Source organism: Habropoda laboriosa, unplaced genomic scaffold (genome assembly GCF_001263275.1).
Source record: "Habropoda laboriosa isolate 0110345459 unplaced genomic scaffold, ASM126327v1 scaffold541, whole genome shotgun sequence".
Lineage (NCBI taxonomy): Eukaryota > Metazoa > Arthropoda > Insecta > Hymenoptera > Apidae > Habropoda > Habropoda laboriosa.
Window position 1 is genome coordinate 101,947 of NW_017100692.1, and position 26,393 is coordinate 128,339.

Here is a 26,393-nt window from a genome sequence, read left to right on the forward strand (position 1 = left end):
ACATATTACACTTCAAATTTCTCTGTAAAACAATAACCCAAATAAATGTACTTAACAGAAATAATATACTGAAACAATTAATTCAGAATTAATATACCTCTACTATGAATTTTTAAAAATTGTCAATGTCGAAAAATATTAAAAATCATAACACTAAAATTGAAATAAAATAAAAATTTGTAGTAGCATTTATAGAAATAGCTTTTATTAAATTACAATGCGAGTATGTATTTTCATATTCGTCAAAAATAAATTTTTCGTAATAGTATGCAAAATTGTTAGGAAATATTTCAATGATATTGATAATGGATATTTAATAGGTAGCATGTGGTGTTTCAATTATTGCCTGTTTTCTCTCCTGTGGCATTAAATTGTAGTACAGCAACTTCTACATATTCAGGAATTTCCTGCCGGAAATTAAAGAAAAATTGGTGGGAAATGTCAGCAACCTGTTCATACACTAAGGAAATTATCACTACCAGGAATTTGCAGCTGTGCTTCCTGCAGTCGGTACCTTTTCCGGTATTTCTTCCACCCGCCGGTACTTACACCGCATCGAAGTTCTCGATGATAACCTTGTTATCACGTTCTTTCTACTTCCTCCCTTCCTACTTCGAAATTAGTCTTTCCTACTGATTACGGAGTCATTTGTATGCCATCTTACGTGTTTCATAATTTTGTAACTGAGAAGTTCGAAATTATGTAACGTAGAATTTCAACACTTGCGAGGGAGCATCCCGAAGTGACAATTGCCAATTTTGTTGAAACTTTGGTATATGGTAGGATTCAAAAAAATATTCGACGAGTATTTTCTGTTTTATTAACAATAGTCCACGTTGAAGGGGTGAAAAGCACCCTCGAATTTGGGGACAGTAAATATATTTCGTTTAATACCTCGAGAATTATTAGAGACAATGGTGTAAATTGACGAATTTTGTATTTTCAAAAAATATTAAAAATTATTATGCCTTTTTGCATTTCTCTTGTAAAATATTTATCGATTTTCCCGTAAATTTGTGTATGTAGATTACACACTGAAACATAAAGCACGGATTTTTTCCTCACAGGTGAATTTCTTACTGTTAATGAAAATTTCAATTTTGACTTGTCGAGATATCCTAAATGAATCCTTATCTCCAACGCTATTAATCGTAGGAACACGATTTTATCTTCATTTTACTCAGAAGAGTTTGAAATTTTTGAGTAATTTTTTAAAACGCAGAATATTATCTTTACCACCCGAAAATAGATAAACAAATTTTTATTTTGCAGGTTTCTGGTTAAATTCAGTTCTTTTATGTGAGCGTAGTATTCTTGTTTTCGGGGAAAGGGTTTTTTCTTGAAAACAGAAAACGTACTTATTCTGTCGTTGGTAAATGAGGATTAGCTTGATTTTTCGTAAAAGTAAGTGTAAAGAATCAAAGGCCGTGAATTGTCCCGAGGAACGATTGAGTAAATTCGTTTGTGGTGAAAATATTCGGTTAAGGTCTCTCGGGAGTGTCTCGAGGATAGCTCGAAATGAGGCCAGGCCGATCCTAGACCCTCCAGATTATCAGAGCTTTTTCCTGGCTGTACTCCAACAGTCACCATGGCAACCATCTTAAATGTATAGTACCCTCTAACGTCTCTCACCTAGCACTCCTTTCTTCGTGGTCGTTACTTTATGGATACACCGACATCACTGATTCATCGAATCATGATGTCGTCTTTGGCACGTCGTATTTGAGACTACATACTTAACTTGGAGAGGAAAATGTTCTTCATTCTTCTTAAGTTTGTTGGTACACAACGTGTACATTGCATATGTGAAGAACGCACAAAATACGACTTTAACACACGTATCCGAATTTTGAACGAAGTTGAAGTAAAAATGAAGGACAGAATCGAAGGACGAAAGCGAAAGTTTTGAAGAGACACTCGACCCGATATAGCACTTATTTTCATCTTTTTCTTCCAATTATACGTGACTTTACAGGTGTGAAGTAATAAGCTAATTAGTTTTTGGTTTTAGTCTAATCAGATAAATTTCATTTCTTATACATATTTTAGTGTACATTTAACCCCTTGCCGAGTCACAGATTTTGGTCAAGATCTGATAAAAACAGTCATATCGGTAACAAAAATTAATTTTAATTCCAATTTTCGATCTAATTTAGAAAACAGAAGATTGGTAAATTTAATTAATCTACGATACATTAACTTTTCTTATTTAATATAATGTTAAAATAGTAAATAACTGACGCTTAGATGCATAGTCAGAAAAAGAAGTCATACGTCAAGGGGTTAGTACAGGTTTAATTTATTTTTATACAGTTTTCTTTCTTTTTTCATTCTCATTTCGCGTGTGCACCTGGGAATGTGAATACTGTAGTGTATAGTGATTGTTTTTCAGTGAGTTGTGTGTGCATAGTATACGTTGTGTTTGCAGTACAGAATGAAATACATATTTGAAGAATTCTTCGACATGCACCTGCGTCGTGGTGAAACAAACAATAGTGCCGTCATTGTCTTCAACTTTACGACTTATACGAGGTAAAATGTCGGCCGTGTGCCGTTGGTTTTGAGGATCATTGTACCCCCTGTGTCTCAATGTGCCGTATATTCGTTGGTGTAAGAAGGTTTGCTGGATTACGGGGATATTTTTAAATGTTAATAACTAAAATACGAAGCTTCAAACTGAAATTTTTTACTCTTGATTTTTGTTTTATATCGACTTCTAAAATCACCCCTTAAAATTTCTCCCAGGTGTGGACGAACATCCTGTGTATACAGGGTGAGACGTTTAAATGGAAACACCTAAGTATCTCAATTATTTATGGTCGTATGGAAAAACTTTTTATTAACTTTGTTTCTCGATGAAGGTTCTGAGGTAAGTCCCGTGCCGTTTCTCACAGTACTTTTACCAGAAGGCACCTTCTTCTTCCCCACTCTGTAGCTAGATCGTCTAGGAACAATGCTCCTATTCTTAAAGCAACGCAACGTCGAATTGTTTGCACCCGATAGTTGCCTGACTTCGAGTTACAAGTAATCATCGATCGTCTGTAAACACTCTCTGGCAACACTCAATCTAACAATAAATCCCCACCGTAAATCGTATATAAGCAAAATAGCGCTAATTACTCTTGTACGTATATTTTCTTTTCCACGAAATAATTAACACCTAATTGTCTTTTTAAATTTTATTTAATTTGAAAACGAATAATCAATAAAAAAAAATTATATTTATTATTTCTTCTTAACTAATGCGTTCTAAATTCATAATACCAAAATTTACTTACAAATACATTTTTACGATCACAAAAGATGCACATACGAGTGTGAATATTTATGCATAGTACGAGAAGGAGATAGTAGACTTTAACACGTGCATTCTACTACGCGTGAAATTGTATAAATATATTACAGTATTACCTGTATTTGACAGACGACTTCACCGTAAGGCCAACACCCGTAAACAGCAGGGAGAAAGCCGAATGGTGTAACCAGGAGACCAATGGCGAGGTTATTGCTCGCCAAACTCGTCAGCAAATACCTTGGCTGCAATCAAGTTGAAGAGAACCTGTTGATCGTTTAGATTACATTGTTGGGGTATTATTCATTAGGCAAATGAATTTTTAGGTTTGGGACAAACAAAGCTTTAATACTTTCTTAGAGAAAATTCGCTGCTCTTTCTAAATTTTGACACAAACATGTACTGTATTCCAAAATTTCAAGATCACCTTAATATCTCGTGAACAAATAGGTTATTTGAGAAAAATGCTTTCAACATTATACGCTCCGTTCGATACCGTGCAATTTCTATGTGAAACACGTATTTTAGGACTTATTTGGGAGTGGACGCGTTATGCGAGTCATCCTGTATTTACATATGCGAAATGAATGAAATGAAGAACGAATAAAAACGTTCTACTAACCTGTGCGTGTATATATTTGCTGTATCGTCTGCTATTGAGGACGCATATCACTAGCAAATTCGCACAAAGAATACCAAGGCTGAGTAGAAGGATTAGTGTGGCGCGAAACAATTCTCCAGCTCCTGGACCAGTCCAAACAGCTTCGGACGTGTCTCTTCGCCAGCAGCTGCTGTTGCTTAACGCAGGTGCAAGCAAGATTGTCTGCTTGTGTTCCATTTTCCTTTCGATTGATCTTTTTATTTTGAAAAATCGTGTCTAATCTCCTAGCCCAGACGAGACATTCACGTCTCGTGCGAGACTGGGCCGGTAAACGTGTTTCTCGGCAAGATTTCATCTCTGCTTTACTGCCAGCCCCGTTCGGCTCGTTTTCCAACCGTTTAAGGTCACTATAGTGATTTGCTTCATTGTCGAAAAACGAATTGCTTTACTTTTCTGATAGCCACCAGATTCATTCGACGCGAATCAAACACTTTCGTAATATACAATCGCGAATTACTCCATCGAATATTTTCACTTGCAACTGCTAATCACTGCAAGACAGTATTTTCAAATGGTGCGTGATGCCAAGGCACGAATGTTCTTAATGTAGCTGCAACAGACAAAAATAACATTTATTTAGTAAGCTGGTCGTGTACTGAATTTACTAACAAGTGATATTCGCCGATTTTGGCGAAACTTTAGTGTATAGTAGTTTTCAAAAACTACATCCACAGTCCACAGTGAAGGGACGAAAATCGTCCTCGAAACTGGAGATAGTAAATATATTTGGTCTAATATTTTGAAAGTATTAGAGATAGAGGAATAGTGTAAATTGGTAGATTTTGTACTTTTCAACAACAAATTTGAGAAATAAAAAATAATAGATAATTTTGACCAAATATGTCTGTTACTCTCATCGTTGAGGGTGATTTTTACCCCTTTTTTTTAGTACTACCAAAGTTTCATCGATATCGATGATTATCACTTAGCGATGTTCCCTTGTAAGCTAATCATCATTGTTCGCATTATTCTGTATATGGATCAGGCTACATTTTCCAAACGATTAAAAACAGAAAAGACGTCGTAAGAGAAAGCTCATAAGTGGTATTAAACGCTGTGTACTTCTGCATTGCATTTACGCGCTTTTCTAGATCGATCTGTCTGGATAGTGAAGTCGAATTTTTCATTTTGCTTAAAATGTTTAACTGTGGTCTTAAAAATTTGCAACTTAAAATCGAAATAACTTTCAGGCTAATAATCTTTGAGCATATGTAGCTTTCTTTATGAAGAACGAAAGAATTTACGGATAATTGTTACCCAAAAATTAACGAAAGGTATTAATGCAGAAAAATATATGAAATTAATATAGGAACGTAGAGTGACTAATATCATTTCACTTTGTTTCAAGGCGCCTTTGCTGATCTCTAACCGTTTTAAATATACAGGGGTGCTTGGCAACTTGTTGGAGAAATTTTAAAGGGTGATTCTGTTGAATTAACACAGATTTCCATATTCATAACCATTAGCAATGAGTCGTTCGGAACAACAGGATTCATACTTCTCCGATGTAAATTTCTGGCTATCTTGAAGAAATAAAGGGAAAATAGCTATCGATTCAGGGGATTACACGTAGAACGAAGTTCTTCAATTTTCATTTCTCTACTTAACAAATACCGAAAATAATAATTTCAGGCATAGTAATTACTTATATTAACAAGTAAGTGATATTTATTCATTGAAAAATCAACGAATTCTGAAAAAGGACATTTTTACAAAATCTAATTTTTCAGATTTTGAAATTGTAAAACAATGTAATAACCAATTTTATTCTAAAATTTTACCAATAATTTCTTATTATTTAGCCAATATTTTATATTGTATTATTCGATTTAACAAACTTACATAGCTGTTTTAAATAAATTTATATATCCGCACATTTTATCCCAATACCTTCCTATTTTATATTCTCTGTAGATGCATAAATCTCTGTATTAGCGTTACGTGTTTCATCTATCATCGCCAAATTTATTATAACCTGACAATGATTTGAAAATAATTGAATTTGACGTGTAAATACGTTCTTTGATATCTTCTTATTTTCGTGCATGTTAAAACAGATCTTCAAACGAACACAATATTAAAATCGACAATTAGAAAGAATTAGACTCGATGCTGTTGCCATTGAAACATATTCAAGCAGTATCAACACGAATAGTCCCACTTTGCACGAAACAAATCTTGAATATACAGCATTGTAGCCATTTTATACGATTATAATAAAATCTTTTTCTTAAACAATTATAGTAAAGACAAAAAAAAGAGAACTGCTACGAGAAAGGAGGAATGTCCGGAGGCAAATCATGATATAGGGTATACCGACCCCTTTTTAATTATTGCGAAACCTACGGCCACTGAGACTCGTTCCGGCTCGTTAGTTACGTACGTCCTCATTATTCAACTCGTACTATCGATTTTCTGCATTTACGTTTTTTAAGTATTTCCGCCAATTTCGAACTCTCAATTTGAAAATTTTCTTTCAAATCGATCTAACGTCGCAAATTTCCGTTCGATATTACTAATTCGATTGAAATTCGAAGCTAATGCAATATGTATTGCAACCATCTTCAATAGTGACGTGTTGTATTCCTAATTTGTTCACCGGTATGCTCATGTGCATAAAGTGTTTAAAATGTAGAGATAGGGTTATTCTTAAAAATATTCGGACACTATATAAGTTTGCTTATATATTATTATCTTTTTGTCATGAAACGTCATTTATTTCATTGCAATACAAATTATTCGGAATTATGTCATATTAATGTCACACAATGTATTATAATATTTATTGTATAACGTGCATTTATCAATTTAATATTTATATATTCCCTGCACATATGAGCATTTTACGTTGCAAACAAAATGTCACGCTTTATCGGCTACAATGTACGTAAATAATGCGCAGCATTACGAAAAGCCCCTAATTGTGCTAAAACGTAGCGTCTGACGATTAAAAATGAAACTAAAAGAAATTATTAATGCATCAATTTTTAATTGAATTTCTCCAGTTTCGTTTGATTTCTCCAGCCGACTGCAGCTTTAATGTAATTATAAACAAAAGTTGTTATCTTTAAGCAGATCTTGAATTCTCAAAACTTTCACACAGAATATTTAAAAGACTGTTCGAGATAGGGATTAAAATTGCGAATAATTTAGTTTATCGAGATAATTAAGAAGCGTACCGAGTTCGAGAAAAATTTGCCGACTATGATCGCAATTCTCGTTCGATTTGATGTGAAATGGCTCGTGAATGATCGCACTTTCCACGGTTAAAATCGGATCATCACGCATTTAACATTCGACCACAGCTACGGATGACAAACCATGCGTGACAAATGCAAGCGATAACTTCGCCCATTTAATAAATCATCAACTAATGGAAATTAAAATCTGTATATTTTTCGTTACATCTCAATAAAGCCACTGCTAATGTGGTATAGTTGACTACAGTGCCTCTCGTTGAAAATAATTCCAGGTTCGACCTGATTAACATTATTTTTACACATACACATGCATGTACGTAAATTCGTTAATTTCCAATTTTCAAAGAAATCTCTTCTTCTACTTTCTTTATCGATAATTATCGCGTATTCTCTTATTTTTACTTAGTTCAAAATCGTCACTAAATTAAATTATTATGTTAAAAAAGAATACAAGTGAGGTTGCAATTCAAACTCATGATCGTTGATAAACCATTTATGATTTATTATTGTAAGAATATTTTCACGAAGATCTCTGAAATAATATAGAGCTTTAAGTCTTCGTTACTGGATGAGTCATAGGACGCCCAAAATTCTCCCTCTCCTTGTCATTGATCTGTCAGACGTGTCTCCAACATCGTGTATATACACTACTGTTCCATCTCGCTTTCCTTCAATGTAATATGATCAGCCCTTTCGTCGTGGATTCGTCAAACGAAGCTTCATAAAAATTATACACACAATGTGTCTGATAATACGTGGGATTTACTTCGAGAAGGGAATCCACACTTGATAATAGTAAAAAAAATTCCAAAAATTCTAAAACAGTATTCCTCAACTTGTAATTGTATTTAACTTTTAGTTTTACTTTAGCTTGTTGTTTAGTTTAATTTAGTTAATTTAGCTTAGTTTATGCTCGGGTACTTCGTCGCACGTGCGATTTGCAAAAGTGCTCGTAAAATGTTACTTGTTAATTTCGCGGTAGTTCTTTTTTAAAGACTGTAACAGTATTTGTCCACTTTTGTGAACCGAGACAATCGCTGTGCGTGCGTGTATGTGACAACTGCGAGAGGATTTTTTAACTAAAAGGGCATTCACCCTTTCTACTCGAAAATTCCATTGGGCGAATTTGGACAAGCCTTTGTGAATTTTTACGAGTACGCGAGTTTAGCGGCGTTCCACGATTCACGCTGGATTTTCATTCTGAAGTGTTCGGAGAATTATGTCAGCCCCTGTGACAGTTTCTACTAGTAGGTAAACGTGTCTTTCTTTGCGCGGTGCGACATTGACCTACCCCTCGTCAATGCTACTCGGCTGGCGCACGAAAAGTGCCTACTTCAGGCGCAAATTTTAATTATTAATAACTAAAAAACGAAACCTCCAACGTACTTTCGTTACTCCTCATTTTCGTCTTATTTTCACTTGCAGAATCACTCCTTAAGTTTTCTACCAACTGTTGCCGAACACCCTGTATATAAAATTGTGTAATCGTGTTAAAGTACAATTTCTACAAGAAAAAAAAGAAGTGTCTAGACTGAAAATGAAAGCCGTATTTATTCATTAGATATCGAATATTTTTCTAATCCCTGAAATTTATATTATTTGACAAAAACTTTCGCGTAGATATATTTCAACGAAAAAGAAGTTTGCACAATAAAAATATAGGTTAACGATAATTACACAAGTTTTTTGGAGAGCATACGTAAATTGCTGATTCTATTTCTCTTCTTTATACTCGACGATGCATAAAATTAATGAGTTGTGCCAATAAAATAGCACATAACTCGTCGCTGAATTCCATTTTTAGTTATTACGAAGTTATATTTTTTTAAAATGAGTGAAATTTCCAAGTATAGCCGGACACCTCATATACAAGCCACAGCTTCTAACTCCTATCATTTTCAATTGTTTCTAGTCTCCATGGAATTAACTTCACAGGATGATCCATGGTACAAATGGTGTCAGAGAGATTCTACGGCTCAAAGAGAGACAAAAGTCAAGAATATCAAAATAGCGTTGGAAGCTTCGTGTTCGAGAAAAATGCATTTGAAAATTAATTGAGTACGCGTGCACCTGACTGGTAGCCGACGTTACGGATTTCAATATAGATCGCTACTGTGACTCTTTTTTTACACGATAAAATACCAACGCTTATTTACTATCAATACTTATCTGTTAACCCTTTGAGGACGATAGACTCATATGGACCTACATATATGCGTTCACAAAACACTATGAACGCAACAAATAAACTCATATTTTTAAGCAATAAAAATAGTTGAAGTGGTCATGAACTGATATTTCAGAAGAAACTGTTAATTCGTTTTTAAGGTGTGCGAAGGAACATAATAAACGTAAAAAAAAGTGGCAGTAATAAACAAAATTATTTTGTTGGCGACAATTAGGATATCGTTCACGGTAATAGCGTGCCGCGGTAGATGCATTTCCATTACATACTCCCAATGCAAGAAGCATATCCGTATACTCTTCCTTACTATAATGTCGTGTCATGTCGCTTGTTCGGTAGAAACTGATAGTTAATACCGGTGACACATGTGACAATTCTGATAGTAAATAAGCCACGGCATTGTATCCGATACAATGTATCGCGCAGAAAAACAGTAGCGGTCTGTAGCGAGATCCGTAATGCCAGTCATTTGTTCGGTGCACGCGTACTCGACTGATTTTCAAATGCATTTTCCTCGAAAACGAAGCTTCCGACGCAATTTTATCATTCTTATTTTTCGTCTTATTTTCGGCTATAAAAGCTCCCTGATCCCATTTCTACCATAAATTACGAACCACTCTGTATATGTAAGATTCTTTATGGTACCGAATAAGATTTTCGACCCGTTCCTCTGCAAGATATCCATTTTTAAGTCATTTTTATCGGATATATTTCTTTTCCGATGTGTACGTCTAAGATATGCCATAAATTCTAGACTGAAGTGGTGTAATAAATTGTTTAGGGACATTATGTAATAGCAATTATTTTATTGTTTTGCTACCATGCTCTTGAAAAATATTTTGCGATTTCATATTTTCGCAAAACTTTCATTGTGCAGACTTTTGTTTTGATACTGCGAAGTAAGTACCTCTGTCGGTATTGTTTTCGGTGAAATAATACGTTTAGGTAAATATCACGTGAAACGAATGTTTGTGAAATACAATATATCTCGCGAAGCATTAGATTTACAAACAGTATTGGTTAAGTTTTTCCTTAAATTCGGTTGTTTTTTAACGTTTAACAAATGAAACATTGTGTTTGAACAAACGAAGTTAACCTCAAAATTTCCGAAACATATCTATTTACAAAGAAGATGCCTTTCTCGAAATTGTACATCTTTCGTACGCAACGATCTTCCAAGCAATGGATTCTTTAGAAGATATTCAAGATGTACAAGTTACCTGGCAAATACTGTATATTGTATTATCGAAAATATCTAAATTGTATTGAATTAAATTGTAGGAGTCAACATACTCTTTCGAACTAAAGTACTGAAGATGTTAGTAACGCACGTGCGTGTGTAAATAGTAAAATTAAGAAAAACGTGAGGTAATGAACAAACACAAATATAAATACACTATCCATAGAAAGAAATTTGAGATTAAAGTAATATATATAATGGCATGTAGATATTCGTTAATATGTAACCTCTAAAATACAACATTAACCAATTCAAAATATAGAACACAATAAAAAAAAAACAATTCCCATTCAAAGATTCACTCAAATATGTATGCAGAAGCAATGAAAGAAAAATATTATTCAATAATAGGTAGAACTATTTAATATACATTTCCAAAAAAAAAAGAAATCTATGATAAAGTACATTTTTTTTTTTTTTTGGTATTTAATATTAGAGTTGACAAATAACACGAGATTCAAAACTAAAAATGTACAGTGACAGTTTATTAATAATCGTCGATTTTGTCACAAATGAAATTTAAATTAATGCGATATTGTAATCGTAATTTTGTATTGTAAAATATACATAAATGTGAATACGCTATGAATACAAATGTATGTATCAAATACGAGTACGTACCTTCTTCTATATACAAGTCTCTGCATGAATTATTGAAAAGATTTTTAATTGAATAAGAGGAAACACTCGTCACGTGCGAAAAGATAATGTCAGTGTTAGTCGTGACAATTCTCAAGAAGAGACGTGAAAAGTCACCACAGAACGGACCAATTTAAAATAGCAAAAGCGACGAAAATATTTCGCGAAACTTAAATAGCCCACTCAAAACACTCTGAAGTTCTATACGATTGTCAATGTAATTACGAACGTAACGCACACGGAATCACAGAAATAAGTTAAACAACGAATTACACGCGACTAATTCGCGTCGAATAATAACGCGATACGTCGGATACGTCGACGAGAAGAAAGTCACAACGAAAGAAAGTCACAATTGCAATGATTAAATGAGACAGATAAATAGGGATACACGAACGTGACGACGACGCGAAGGCTGACAGCGCACTGGCTACTTGTCTGGCTGCTCCCGACAGCCGAACACTCGGGAGAGAACACCCATTCTCCCCCTACTGCACCGACACGCTTCTCTATGCCAAAACCCATCCTCCCACGCGATTCTCCTCGACTGCTACCCTCTATACGCCCTCGTCCTCGGCCTTTACTGATCGGTACAGAGTGATCCACTTTGCCAAACGTCGAACATTCGTTGACATATTTAGGCCTACTAAAACACCACTGAATTACATAGCAAATTAAAATCTTTCCGTTGTAAGGCGTGAAATTGCATTTACAGAAACTGGTTACCTTTAAATGTTTCCTATAATATAGGTACGTTTCCCACGTTGAAGATTACATGGAAATCCATTAGAGTATACATTATACATGAGCGTGAGCAAGTTACATAAACATACATACTTTTCACATACAACTCGATAGATCAGATAATATTACCATTGAAACATGGTATTGCTAATACTGGTACAAGGGATACCACTTAACCCTTTCGCTACGGCACGCTTCAGACAAAGAAGTGTTCGATGTGTATTGGACGAGACAGTTATTATTCAACGCTGGTGTAAAAATAAAGATACGTATGATTGAAAATCAATTGTTTTGCGATAGTCGAGTGTCTGGTGTATTCTGGTGTTGCCTGATTTTCAGGCGACAGCGATATTTTATTTGTGAAAATAAATTTTGTATTTAGATCAAATTTAATACGATATTTTACGTGTGAAAACGAATTAATGAATTCTGTGTATTAGATGGGCGTATGTGTACGCTCTTCGTAAATGAGCGACCACTTTTACAAAGCGTATGTATACGCCCTTCGTAGCGGAGGGGTTAAGTGTCACGAGTTGATTTTAATGAAATTTACTGCATGATTTAAGTGTACTAAAATTGAAGAATACTACTGATAAGAAAGTATCAGTACTACTGATAAGTGTAACTATTAGGTGTAAGGAAATGATTAAAACTGCAAAATTGTAACCATTTCGTAACTAACAACTCAGCTGTCTAAATAGATTTTTAAAAAATCTGCTTATTTACAAATCGTGATTCCATTTTAGTGTAAATTTGCGAACGTCAATTACAAACAAAAGCAAAAAATACGTCTAAATTAAAATTTGTTTATGCTGTCCCCAAAAGAGCCTTTTGTCGTTGACAATTCTATCTTTATGAACTGTGGCTCTTAAAAATGTGGAGGAACACAGACAAGTCCGTGAAAAGTAGTTAGACTTCCGGTTTTTGAGAAATCTGAGGTGCGATATGATGTATCACATTTTTAAATAATTTAGTTATAGAATCACGTTGGTTTTTAAATAAAAAGTGCGCTGTTTAAAGAGAGGAGACAGACTAGTTTTGCTTTTAAACACCGAAGGTTAAGTCTGCGCTCGGTTAAGGAGTTCCCACAATGCTCCGTGTTATCGACTCTCATTCCAGCCAATGAAGCATGAGAGAAAGGAAAGAAAGAAAAATTTTCTTCGGAACGTCACATCCCCCGGTACGAAATGTGGCTTTATCATTTTACAGTTATATTCATACAAAGTGTCGCATATAAATCGGAACATTGGAGTATACATTTGTGCCTGATGATACGGGAAAATGTTTAAGAGATGTAATTTAAAATGTTCCGAAAGAGAAATTTTTTTTCAAAAATCATTTTTCAACAGTGTATTCTCCATTCTATTCATCGGTAATTTCAAAACACTGTAAACGTAAATCACGTATAATGTGCCAGTTTGTACTATTTTTCGTAAGTACATATAACGAAAAAGAAATTTGAGACAAAAATATAAAATACTATATTATTCTATCTTGATACTGAAGATGAGAGTGGCTGATACTTCTGATGAAAGGGATACAGCATTCCAATTCAATGAAATAGATTCCGATAGGAAACACAGCAACCATAGTAAAAATAATGCCAATGAAACTGCATAGAGAGAAATGGGAGCAATGAGATCTAGATGAATACCGATTTTGATAAAACTGTGGTATATGATTCTTCTCAAAAAAATATTCGACACGTGTTTTTTTATATTAGCAATGTTTCATAGTGAAGGAGTGAAATTCGCCTTCAAAGTTAAGGGTAGTAAACGTATTTGATCCAATATTTCAAAAACTATTAGAGATAAAGGAATGGTGTAAATTGACGAATTTTGTATTTTTCAATGACAAATTGGACTGTGTGAATAAATTTGAAAACAGTTCATTTGTTTAAATAATATGTACAAAATTATTACCTTTTCATATTGGTAATGTTTCTTGTAAATTAAAACATTCTTATCGATTTTCGTGTAAATTTCTGTGTGCAGAGTACACACTCAAACACAAAATATGGATAAATCAGAATTTTGATTTTTTGAAAATTAACATAACTAATTATTCTTAAGTTTTCCAATTATATTATACCATGTGTCGTTAGTCATTTTCCCAATAGGTAAAATTAATACCCCGGGTATGGAAATTTTGTGGTGCAGACCTTCATTGTAGGAACTGCGATAAGTCTACGACATGCCGTGGCAAGAGATACTCTGGGCTGGTAGGAGTTCGTACGCCTCGGCTCTCTGCTCGAGTCGGCGCGTAAAGCTACACTTAATGGCTCATTGTGACGTTAATTTTCTAATAAAACACGTACAAAATATTGATATGTTATAAAGAAGACGTTCGGAAAATGTATAATATTGATATATATATTTCAGATTTTTCAAAGTAAATTTTCACCGACAAATTTGCAAGATAAAAATTTATTCGTAATTTTTGGATGGTAACAATATCTTCCTTTGCTTTAGAAAAATGACTTCGGAAGCCCAAGCTTTCCTGAGTAAAATGAAAAAGAAGTCGTGTCCGTATGATTAATAGTTCCGGAGGTGAAGATTCATTTGGGATATTACGACACGTCAAAACCGCAATTTTCATTAACAGTATCTCGTTAACTAAGGGTCATTATAAGACATTTTTTGTCCAGAATTACACTTTAAATTAACTGAAAAATCTTATTCATCCACGAGAAAACATTCTGTGTAAGCAAATTTCGGGAATAATTAATTTTCTGATTTTGCTAAAAATTAAAATTCTGGTTTATTCGTATTCTGTGTTTGGGCGTGTAATCTACGTACACTTTACAGGAAAATTGATAGATATTTTACAAACAAAAATTAAGGAAGAGGTCATGATTTTCAATGTAATTATTTAAATAAATAATCTTCTTTCAAATCTATCTATCCAATCAAATTCGTCAATTAACACAATTCCTGTATCTTTAACAATTTTCCAGATATTAAACCAGATATATTTCCAACCCCCAAATTTGAGGGTGATTTTCCCTTTAACGTGGACGATTGCCCATGAAAAAAAAAAGAAGTTTTTGTAATTCAGAAGGAAGAAATCTTTTCATTTCTGCCGAGAAAGGATTATGTAAGACATTGGTGCTCTCGTTTCGCCAGCTTCATTTACATTTAGAAGTGCCATAGGTAAAGTGGTACTTGCAGCGGAGGGATCTGATGCACAATCTAATATAATAATTTAACAAAGCACTACGGATGACGCTTTCGTAAAAGACACGATGAGCCAGGATCAGATGTAATTCCACGTGAAAGACAGGTTTTAGAACGTGAAATTTGTAGCCCTTTGCAAATCTTCCTGGCTCTAAATATAATCAAATATCAAATAAGTCACGGTACAGCGAGTCTACGGGTAAGCATTAAAGCGCGTAGAAATTTTAAACACCTGTCAAGCGTGAATAATCATTGAGATTGTTAGCACGACGATTTTAACATTTCTGCCTGTGCCTCCCTTGGACTGTTGTAATTAAAACATGTAACGGGATATTTAGTTGTGTACCTGACGTGTGAATTTCCCTGCTATTATGCATGGAAGTTCACGAAATTACATTTTTTTAGAGCATTATAATAGTATCTGAAAGTGGGAGAAGAAAATTATGTAGCGATGTTTCTTTTTTGTCTAACTGGTTCTTTTTAATGAATTTATTATTACGAACTTCTTCTTGAAAAAAGGTTAAATTAATTCGTAGGACGTGAAAAAATTATCATATGCAAGGTTTCCATTAATTTCTAAATTAAATCTAAAACTACCTTTACCTTCCGATTTGCTCCTTTCTCTACTGTTTCATTTTCCAACAAGGCAAGTCACCCGACCTGAAAATTTTGATTTTAATGAAACTTTATGTGTATGTAGAGCATGATGAAGTATGCAAGGAACAACTTTTTATCGGTGGTAACATACTTTGAGGGGTGAAATCAAACCTGAAAGTTTTCGTGTTCTTTTGTTCTTCGAATACAATTTTGTAACGGTACGGGATATATTCAGACAAACGAGTCTCTCTGTTGTTTTGCATATAAATATTTATCGATAAGAAATGGAAACGATTGTTACATATGTATAAAGAATATTTCATTTTAGACGATCTACCGATATATAAAAGATTATAATTTTTACTTTTCGGTAGATCGTCTAAAATTATAAATTTCACGTAACATTTGTTTCTAACTTTCACCGTTAAAAATCTTATTTGTTTAAAACTTGCGCGTCGTGGACAATTTTTTTGCAATATTTCAATGTACAGAAGGTAAACACATATGTCTTATGAAAGAAAAGTGACAATAGCAATAGTATCGATACTATTCCTAAGTATTCACGTACTACATATAAGTACACGTTCATATCCATATATCATCCGTGTATATACAACTAATCGCCTTATCACTGGGGAAAGTTCCGCTATATATACAATGAGTTGCATTGATTCGTCCCACGCGTGGCAGCTACTGTTCTACGTGAAATAGCTTGCAATGCGCAAGCGACATGCATGGAAAGCATTGACACCAGCCGTATAACAGTTCGCATCGAAGAGGCTGCAGCGTTTATTTGGAGTCGGTAAACTGGTAACTGACATACCAGCATTTTAGTCCCTGCTTGAGGGGAAGTTTTAGTGTAGATAGATAAGTGGTTTTCAATCAGCTGTCGGTATATCGCGCGCTGATCAAAGAACAAGAAAGTAATAAGATTATCTGCCCACTTTGTCTTTCAACCTGGGTCAGCACGCAAGACAAACGATTAATAGCACCTGTTTTCTTCTGTTTTTACATGGGAAAAATCTTGCATAGTAGTGTGGGATCCTTACCCACTAAAATTCCCATGGCTACCCTCGTCGGGCACGCTGCGAGTCCCCCAGCATCATTTTCAAGTACTTTCGGGTACTCCCCCGTCGGACCGATGGGAGGGTCTCAAACAGGCCCCTCCCTTGGCCTCCTAATTCGCCTCCTAAGCGCCTTGCTCCGCCCCATTCTGGGGGACGCATACGATGGTCCCCCACCCAGTAACCAGCGGTCCACGCAGACCTCCCTCTCTCAATGTAGGAGAAGAAAGGGCGCCATCAGGGGACTAAGGCCCCACACGGTACCGCCACCGCTATTATGACGAGGAAAGTGGTCCAGCCCCTTCTTCGGAAGTGTTCTCCTTCACCTCCCACTTCCTGATCTTTACTCCTCCCTGAACCTTCAAGTTTGCTTGGTCTAACTATACGTTGCTACTCCAAATCATCTGGTTAACAAGGTTGTTCAACTATCTACTATGCAGAGCTGGAAAGATTTCTCGCGGGGCGGCACAGGGGCAAGAGGAGTACTTCACTCGCGCCGCTTAATCTCACGTCACGCAATTTTAAATGATCCGATTCGTCGATGGTATTGTGTCGGCCAATAATGACAATACATGTGCCCTACTTCTATGATTGTGTTAGAGAAGGTGGGCTTATGGGTATATGACCCAATCAGACCCGCATTCCTTATGTTAACCAATTTCTCATCTCTGTATAGTACTTCTTGGTACAAAAAGTAACAGAAATGGTGTAGAAATTATTGTCCTAAATTTTTAATCACAGTGTAAGTACAACAATCTTAGGAAACTGAATCGTGCGTTTAAGAGTTTGTGTTGAGTATACAATATACAGCAAGGTTGATGAAACGTTAATTACCCAAATTTTAAGATGTCGCTCATTATTTTGCTTCGAGTTCGTAAATGTGCATTCATAAGTATGTCTGTCTTTATATCTCTGTCACTCGGGTTCAATAACATTTGCACTTGCAGGGTTTCAGAAGCCTTCATGAATCTTTCAAGTGTCAGTTCACATATAACCACGATTCAACAGGGTTGTTCTGTAATTTCCGCTTGATACTGTGTTTGCAGACAAAAAGGATGGTTCTGTTTAACGGTAAGAATCACTTTATGTTATCATTTCCCATGACTAATACAAAACGATGAAAACTCTCTGAATATGTGTATATAGAAAAAAGTGTACTACAATAAATCACTTTTACTACCACTTTTTGAAAGTGGATCTTAGATTCCAGTAAACTTATTACACATCAAATCATTACAACGAGATTTTCATGCTACACCTGTCAATTAAACGTTTCATAAATGTAAATAATTTATTTACTATAACTGTTTATATTTTTTATTTAAAATATGTTAAAAATGCAGTAAAGAAACGTCATAAATTATTGCCTACACATGAAAGTAATGCGTGATAAAAAATGAAAAATTTATCGAGTAAAATTTCTAATAAAGTAGTGAAATTTAAAATGATACGATAATAACGAGACATATTTCTTTTCTTTAATTTTATAATATACAATTTACGACTACGAATAAATGAATGTCCTTTTAAAAATTTTCAGGGATCTTTATTGTATTGTTCATCACATCAGATGCTTTGGGTCACTTCGAAAACACATCTAACGTAAATCGGCTACCTAATAATTATAATTATTCTACTACAGACAACATTATCATTTTTCACGCATTCAACGAAGAAGAATACAATGAAAGTGAAATAGTTACCGACATTCCAATTGATGGAACAAGAAACAACACAAATATATCGCACTTGAAGATAAATTGGAACGATTGGAATCCGAAGCTTAAATTTCCCGGCATTAACTCGGATAAACAATATAGAATGGCAACTTTACACTTGAACAGAGGAATATTTATTTTCGACTTTCTTCGAAAATTTCTGTCATTTATTCAACCTTATGACGTACCTGTTGGTAAGTTGCATCTTTGCACTTTACACGTTATACACATTCAATTTACGACCTCGCTATATTTCTTCCACCAACTATACACGCGACTGAAGAGCGCGAGTAATTAAAGGATATTTATTATGTAACATTTCCAAATAGAGGAAATATTCTCAGATAAAATATTTTGCAATACTTACAGACTTATTAACCGATGCAATTGAAAACCGGTTAGATACATCAAAATTGATATCCGAGGTAAGATACCCGATTAAGTTTTAAGTCTTATCCTAGAAATAAGGAACTTCGATAAAAATATATGTGAAATTACTACAGAATCGGTCTATTTTAACACTACAATATTAAATATCACTGCTTTTAACCCTTTCGCTGCGGCAGATTTTAGTCCTTGACGCGTGTGACAAACGGTAGATGTTCGATGTAAAATCTTTTATTTCGGTAATTTCAAAGTTTTAAAAATATTTAAATTAAAGCAAATTTTCGAAAGGATTATATTTAAAGGGAATATTAGATAATTTAAACAGTACTTCAAACTTAGTTGTATTTTTAATTTTACTTTTTTTTTTTTTGTTTTTTAAAGCACAAGACCAAGGAAGTAGTTCTAAAATAATATCCTACTATACTTATCGTTAAGTGTGCTTTAATTGTTACAGTCCATACGCCTAGAAGCAGTTCTGTTAGCAGTACTCGGCATGTGTTGTATTTTGTGCTGCATAATACCTGGAATAGAACTTTGGCTTGCATGCCGTCCTACAAGGGAGGATTATAAACCAACTCAACATCCTAAGCTACTTGTATTCTTCCTCACTTTTTTCTTCGGCCTTCTTGGGTATGCATTGCTGTAAATTTCTTATTATCGTGAAATTTTCGTATATTTCTATACATTAGTGATATTAACGATTCGATATGAGCAATTTTATGTGACCAATAAAAATGATAGATGCAGATCCTACAGAAATACAGCTAATGTTACAAAGCTGAAGAATATACACCTGCTAATAAATACGTAAACTCGGTAAAAAGTCATCTCGTAACGAATCGTTTTATTTATTTCTACACATTCAGTGTTATATTTCAGTTGATGATTTAAAAATTTTTTTGTCTGTGAAATACTACTTTTTCCCTACTGATCAATTTGCGAATTTGTTTTTAGAGCGATTATCATTACGATGATCGTGTGTAACGAAACAGTCTCAAAAAGTGTAGAGAAATTTCCCATTGTAATTGAAGCTGCTTTGCAAGATCTAAACGACTACCACAGTAGTACAACTATTCAACTGCGAAAATGTTTGTCGAGAAGTTTGGATGTGGCTAGCGAGGCAATTCTGGCGGATTTAGATAGTAAGTGGATTTTATCCTTTACAGTGTTACAGTAGTGCCATACGGTGTCACAGTTTTCAAGGTCGCTTTTAGTTTTTTTTTTTTAAATGGAACCCTATAATTATTTTCCACCAATCTTTTAGCGACAAAAGGACAAATTCGGTAAGCACAGTAACATAGTCTTTTTATCGTTCGGAATTGTGATAAAATGTATTCCAGAGGAATTCTGCACCTGACTTTTTGCACAACGGTTATAAACAGTGAAATGTTTCGTATCCACTGCTGATAACTCTAGAAGGTGTATTTAAGTCTGTACGTTCGCGATCTTTCGAAAAGGTAGCTGTAATCATAGATCGTTACAGTAACGAGGGAAAAATTGAAATGCCCTTAATTTAAGAGGAGAGCAAGTGTAATATTGCGATGGCACAGCGGTTTTCACTGTGAACAAAAATCATCCATCGCGTTACATGTCTGGACACTTCACAAATAATGCTGTAGCAAATGAATTGAAATGACATTTCAAGCATTGAACATTTGTCTGAGAATGATCACCCGGCTGTTACTGAGAAATATCAGACGATATCGTCACATACAAGCAACTGGTCCAGCAAATCACGAATTGTCAGCGATATTTCAGAAGAATTCTGTTAGGTTACCAATCGCCCGTGCGACCAGTGGATTTATCAATGATTTTGACACCTATCTCAAATTTATCACGAAGTCTGAGAAATCTGACAACGGATCTGACGATGTATTGTGTCCCTTTATAGTGGGTCTATCATAGTACATACATATTAACCAGTCCTGTAAATTGAGCTCGTTAGTGTGAACAATACAGACCGTATTATGTGCATTCGTCGTTGTACACAGCTGTCAATCGTATTACATGACTATTGAGAACGTGTTATAAATTAAATAATTGTTATGAATAAATGAAACAATGTGGCTTGTGACTTATACATATTCGTGTGATACATAAATATGAAACAGTATTAAAGGTATAATTTTGGAAGTAGGAAGCGGACCAAGGTATTGAAAAATGTGTAACTAGAGATGTGTAGGATCTTTGTTAGTCTAGAAAAATGGGAGTAAAGTGAGAAACGTTTTGGAGTTTACAAAAATAAAAAAAATATATATATATTTATACAAGTCGAGTGTTATACAGAGTTTCGTCAATTGTGACACAGGACATGACACAGGACAATCTTTCCTTTTGTAATACTGTTGTAGAGTGTCAAATGTAATATGTTTACATGTTGCAGATATAGAAGAATTATTAGGAAGACCAGTACAAACTGAATTAGCCAGTGAAACAGGACTAGATATTGCATTAGATGCGCTCGTAGTTCTTGTAAATGGTAAGGAAATTATGGTTATTACTTGGCGAAGAAATTTTTAATTATTATTGCAAGATCTCCAATTAGGGGATGAAAAGGAGCTCAATTTTAATTATGTTTAAAATATTATTGTATTTCAGCTAGCCATACAGTGTCAGATAGTGTTGAAAATTTGTTAAAAGATGCTGAAAATATTCTCAGCTTTGGAAAACAATTAAATATAGAACTTAGCGATATGCGTAGAAATTTGAACACTGCGCTAGATGCCTGTGCTGGCCAAGATCGTCCTCTTTGCACCCTTATCGATTCCTCTAGCTTGCGATTAACTTTGCGGATGGATCAGGTGAACAATTGAATGTTATTATTAATACAAATAATACGTCTGCGTGCTTAATCAAAGAATATGCGGAATATTTCCTTCGAAACCCCGAACTTTATTACAAACGAATGTATTGTTTATTTAAAAGATACAAGAATGTCGCTTGTATCTTTTCAGTTTGTGAAAGATGATCGTCTATTACGTCTACGTGATTTCAAACGACAAAATTTATCAGAAACTATTCGCCAATCTCGAGGAGAATATTTATATATTCCACAATATATTGCCAGGAATAGTTTAGAAGTCCGAAATCGTAAGTAGAAATATTTCAACTATCGGGTAAATGACCAAGATTTACCGTGTTACGTTCGGTACTAATCGATTGCTGACTTACCCCATTAACTTTAGGCGCTCAAAGAATTTCATTGTTTTGTATAGGCACTGATATGACGCATTTCTTCTTTGAAACCAACGTGGTTCGATAAGAAAGTGATTTTGATATATGAAAAATTTTCTATTTACGATACTCCTCTTTTTAAACCATTCAAACTGTGTTTAAAAAATTTTCGATATCGTTAAAAATATGGAAGATATTTAGGCGTTCGATTTTAGCTTGAGACACTCTGTATACAGAGAACATTCGCCACAAAAATTTATTTATTATTTAGAAAATAAATCTGAATATTATAAGTAATAATTTGTCTATCTCTGACCTCACTGGGTTTCAGAGTAACGTCTGTATATAATATAAATATACAAGGTGTTCGATTATTTTAGTATGATCAAAATTTGATAAATAATTTTTCAGAACTAAATTACTCATAATTCTCTGTGTAAATTGATCGCAATTAAATCAATAGATAGAAAAAACATTTGTTTCCAGAAATTCGACGCGAAGTCACTAAAATGCGCGCTAGAATTTTTGACGAAGCGCGAAACATGGAAGCAAGCAATTCTGAACTCATTAAGCAGTTGGAGTCTGCAAGACGATTAGTGGATTATGCCACACCGTATATAATTATTTTTGAACATATCAGATGGCTTATAGGTATTGGTAAGTACTGTCATAAATTTTCTTCAATTTCAAATTTAAGAAGGAGTAGAAGGAGTTTAAAGCGCCTAAGTTAAAAATGCCGTGAACATAAGAAACCTCTGGTTCAGATTTTTTTTTTTTTAGTTTTTAGTAATAACTTTTATTGAAATAGGATACATGTGTATTCGCAGGTACTATTTTATGTGTCCTACTTATCTGGTTGCTACTGTTTGGAGCCCTTTGTTGTGGTTGTGGTTCTTCTGAACATAAAATGCGACCTATGCTTCTATGGTGCGTACGCTATATACAATTGAATTGAACTTAATGAATTGATGCGTTTAATAATATTATAACACGAATGCTGTTAAATTGGTACTTGTATGTAACGTGCTATGTATGTTTTACATGAAATATAGAAATTTCATAGAAATACACGTACTATAATATTATAATAATATTATATCCTCAAAGTGGAGTTTTACTTTGAAGTGTTACTTTTTACATTTCAGTGGCGTTGTTGTGGCTTTTTTTTTTTTTGTTTTTATGTTAATCTGTCGTCCGCTTCACGATCCAAATTTCATTATAATAGAAGCTATCTTGGAGACGCGACTGTTCTTAGGGAAGAAATTAAGTGTACCTTTGAAGGATCTGTTCAAGTAAGTCAATTTACATTATAACCGTTACATTAGCCAGAGACACTAATTGTTTCAATATACGAATTTTATTATGGTAGATACAATTAAAGATAATATTCAACATGATCTTACCAGGGATTGTCACCTAGACACACCATATTTGCCTCCGACTATAATTACAAAAAATTTAAACATTTATAAAAACAAGGAATTGTTTCTATTTTTAACTTTTCGTAATGTCAGTTTATTTAAGAATTAATTTGATAATGTGTAATTACAGGAAATGCCAAGACGGCGAGCCGGCTTATCCTGTTTTTGGTTTAGGAAATGCAATGAAGTTAGAGCAACTTACTGCATATTGGACTTGGTCTAGCTTCTCTAGAATTATACTAAGACTGAAAGTCAAACTGAAGGATTTAAAAATATTCACGCCTAATTTGCAACGACAACTGCTGAATCTTCTATATGCTTGTGGATTGAATTTAACAGAACACAGAATTATGGTATTGTCAATTTTCTTTTGTTCACCTTTGACATTACTGTGATTTTAGAATTTCGATTTCTACTGTAGATATATTCTTGTTTAACTGTCAATTGAGTATCATATACCAGATTACCACAATAATGGAATTATGTTTGATAGATTGGCGGATAAATTGTATTTAATGTTATTAGCGTCGAATAGAGAATGTTTTGCGGTAAGGAAGATATGGGAAAGTATATTTTTTACACACGAAGTTAAGGTCATTTTACGTTTTTTAAATAATATTGCATGCAATATATACAGGGGATAATTCTAGAAGCCGATATAGAAAATAAAAAAATTACGTTTGTGGCTTCGTTTTTTCAGTTATTAACGTTTAACCCTCTGCACTCCAGTGGCGTTTTTATGGCGACACGCCTAATTCCTTTGGAGAACTTTGAAATGTACAATTCAGATTTTTTCATATTATCAAAGTAATGCAAATTAACATAAGAAATAGAAATAAGTAAGTTTCAAGACAAGACTGAGTTTTCAGAAGTTTCACTATTAATCTGATCAAAAAATGCTTGGAATGCAAAGGGTTAAAAATATCACATTAATTATACTTCACAATTTCTTGTAATACGTTGAATAAAATTTTCAATATCTAAAGAATGTTATTTGCTACTAGATCCAAGGACGAATTTTAAGTAAAGATTTGGAAGATCTCTCAGATCAATTGGACAAAGTTACTCGGCAAATGAGCGATAGGATGACAGCCAGAAGTTTGGAGACTATTGTATTAAACATGCAAGATCTATATCTAAAACGCGTGAAACCTGTAATAAAATTACAAGATATGCTGCTATATAAACTTGCTGGATTAGAATTGCAAATACAGCCGCTTGAACGTCAAGTTAATCAATCGATTTTTCAACTGAAGGCTGTTGAATACTATATTCAGAATCAAGCAGATAAAATTGCTCAGTTGGTATGTATCACTTAATTTATCGATATTCGAATTAGTCAAATTTGAATAGAAAAGGGGTTGGGAGTTAAAGTTAAGATCGCAACTTGATACAAGTAGAAACATGGCCAAAGTGAAAGAATTACCCGTTCAAGTTACCTTTCGTCGATAAAATTTCATTTGTTATGTTACAAATGGAACGTTTTGTATATTGAATAACCTTATCGTTACACTTTACAGAAAACAAATATGTATGTCAACCGACTGAGTAATTACCTGGATCAATGGAGATCTCATGTATTATCTGAAATGGGAAATGAAGTAGTGAAGTGCCGGCCACTTTGGGATGTCCTAGAAGGAATTAGATATTTAATATGTAATCATTTTTTAGGTAATTTGGTACGTGTATAATTAAAGATGTAACATCTTACAGAACTGTTTGTGAATGTTATTCACATAACGGTTTCTTCTTTTTTTCAGAGTGAGAGTGGATACTGGTTTTCCACATTCTTGTGCACAGTTATTATGATAGCCACTACACCAATTGCTCATGTTTTGTCTCTAGTATATAAAACGCCGTCGACTGTTTCTAAAAGTGCCAGTCAACTGCCAACAAGATCGTAAGTTCAACAGTTTTTCATGTAATGTAGTATCGTTTGATATTCTTGTGGTTCAATTAGGTTATTATACCTTATGACTGAGCCTGAAAATTACTAAATATTGCTTCCTTTTTTTTTTTACGTGGGGGAAATCCTCATGGACATCCCGCCCCCCGGTGAAGGGGGCGGGGTAGTGCCGCACTTTTACCGGCTAAAACCCCCACGGTGGACCTTCCTCGGCGTTGTGGGACGGGCCCGGGATCTCGTGACGAACGCCACCGGACCCGCCCCTAGCCTGACCCCTCCCTCGTTTTTTTGTTCGAAGAGGGGAGCATCCCAGACGGGGGTCAAAAGGACCCCCTCTCCACCTCCGAGGCGTCGCCCGACCCCCACCCGGCTAAGCCTGCGGCCCCGGTAACCCACGCCCCCAATTAAGGAGGAGGGGCTTCCCCGCGTGGGCCGCCTCCTTTACTGGATCCGGCCAGTGTGCTCGGGTGCCTCGGGGGTGCCCCTGAGCGTAAATATTGCATCCTAAGGGAAAGGATTAAAAAGAATATTTTAAAAATATACTAACAAAGACGGAGCGCGTATATGGATATCATTTTTTAAATGAAATTAGATGCACGTAATAGTACATAATTAATGTTAGTCAATTTTAACAAATATCGTCGAAAAATAGGTTTCCGTCCTTGAGAAATTTTCATACAAAATTAATCGAGGGTTGTAGTTGCAGCAATCCGAATATTAATGAACATAGAACGTTACACTTGCATATTCATCGACATCTTAAATGCAAAATAAAGTCCTCGTAATGGGATTTTTGCGTGGAGAAAATGAATATCTCTGTGAACACGCAATTCTAGCAGATGCAAGGTCTTTTTAATTGTAAACAGATCCATAAACTTGTACTGAAGCAACAAATACGAATATTTTCTTTCAGAGAAGGCCCTCAAACTGAAGTTAACGAGGAGGAAACTTGGCATACGCCCGAGTAAGTATACGTTTAAACAAAACAT

General features: G+C 34.5%; 2 protein-coding genes across 2 annotated transcripts in view; one reads left to right on the forward strand and one right to left on the reverse strand.

Moving 5' to 3' along the window:
* LOC108576933 (trace amine-associated receptor 9) overlaps window positions 1-4,136 on the reverse strand; it is a 31,451-nt gene extending 27,315 nt beyond the window's left edge. Inside the window, exons 1-2 of the mRNA XM_017940009.1 lie at window positions 3,915-4,136; window positions 3,412-3,537 (exon numbers count right to left, since the gene is read on the reverse strand). Coding sequence (XP_017795498.1) covers window positions 3,412-3,537; window positions 3,915-4,130 — 342 coding nt within the window. The 5' untranslated portion in view covers window positions 4,131-4,136. The remainder of the gene's footprint in view (window positions 1-3,411; window positions 3,538-3,914) is intronic.
* A 13,224-nt stretch (window positions 4,137-17,360) lies between these two features.
* Window positions 17,361-26,372, forward strand: LOC108576934 (prominin-1-A). Its single transcript, XM_017940010.1, has 16 exons — window positions 17,361-17,415; window positions 18,339-18,710; window positions 18,886-18,941; window positions 19,358-19,533; window positions 19,858-20,045; window positions 21,287-21,382; window positions 21,502-21,704; window positions 21,858-21,993; window positions 22,564-22,734; window positions 22,905-23,004; window positions 23,223-23,369; window positions 23,629-23,851; window positions 24,503-24,802; window positions 25,019-25,177; window positions 25,265-25,398; window positions 26,318-26,372. Exons 1-16 carry the CDS (start codon window positions 17,361-17,363, stop codon window positions 26,370-26,372), a joined length of 2,571 nt encoding a protein of 856 aa, XP_017795499.1.
* Window positions 26,373-26,393: the final 21 nt, after the last annotated feature.

What these genes read in the sequence shown, in the direction of transcription:
- LOC108576934 (XM_017940010.1), top strand. Translation starts at nt 17,361, where the DNA reads ATGACAATACATGTGCCCTACTTCTATGATTGTGTTAGAGAAGGTGGG. An exon ending in TTTTTCTTCGGCCTTCTTGG is followed by an intron (nt 19,534 to 19,857) that starts GTATGCATTGCT and finishes ATTTGTTTTTAG; the next exon opens with AGCGATTATCATTACGATGA. An exon ending in ATGCGACCTATGCTTCTATG is followed by an intron (nt 23,005 to 23,222) that starts GTGCGTACGCTA and finishes TTTACATTTCAG; the next exon opens with TGGCGTTGTTGTGGCTTTTT.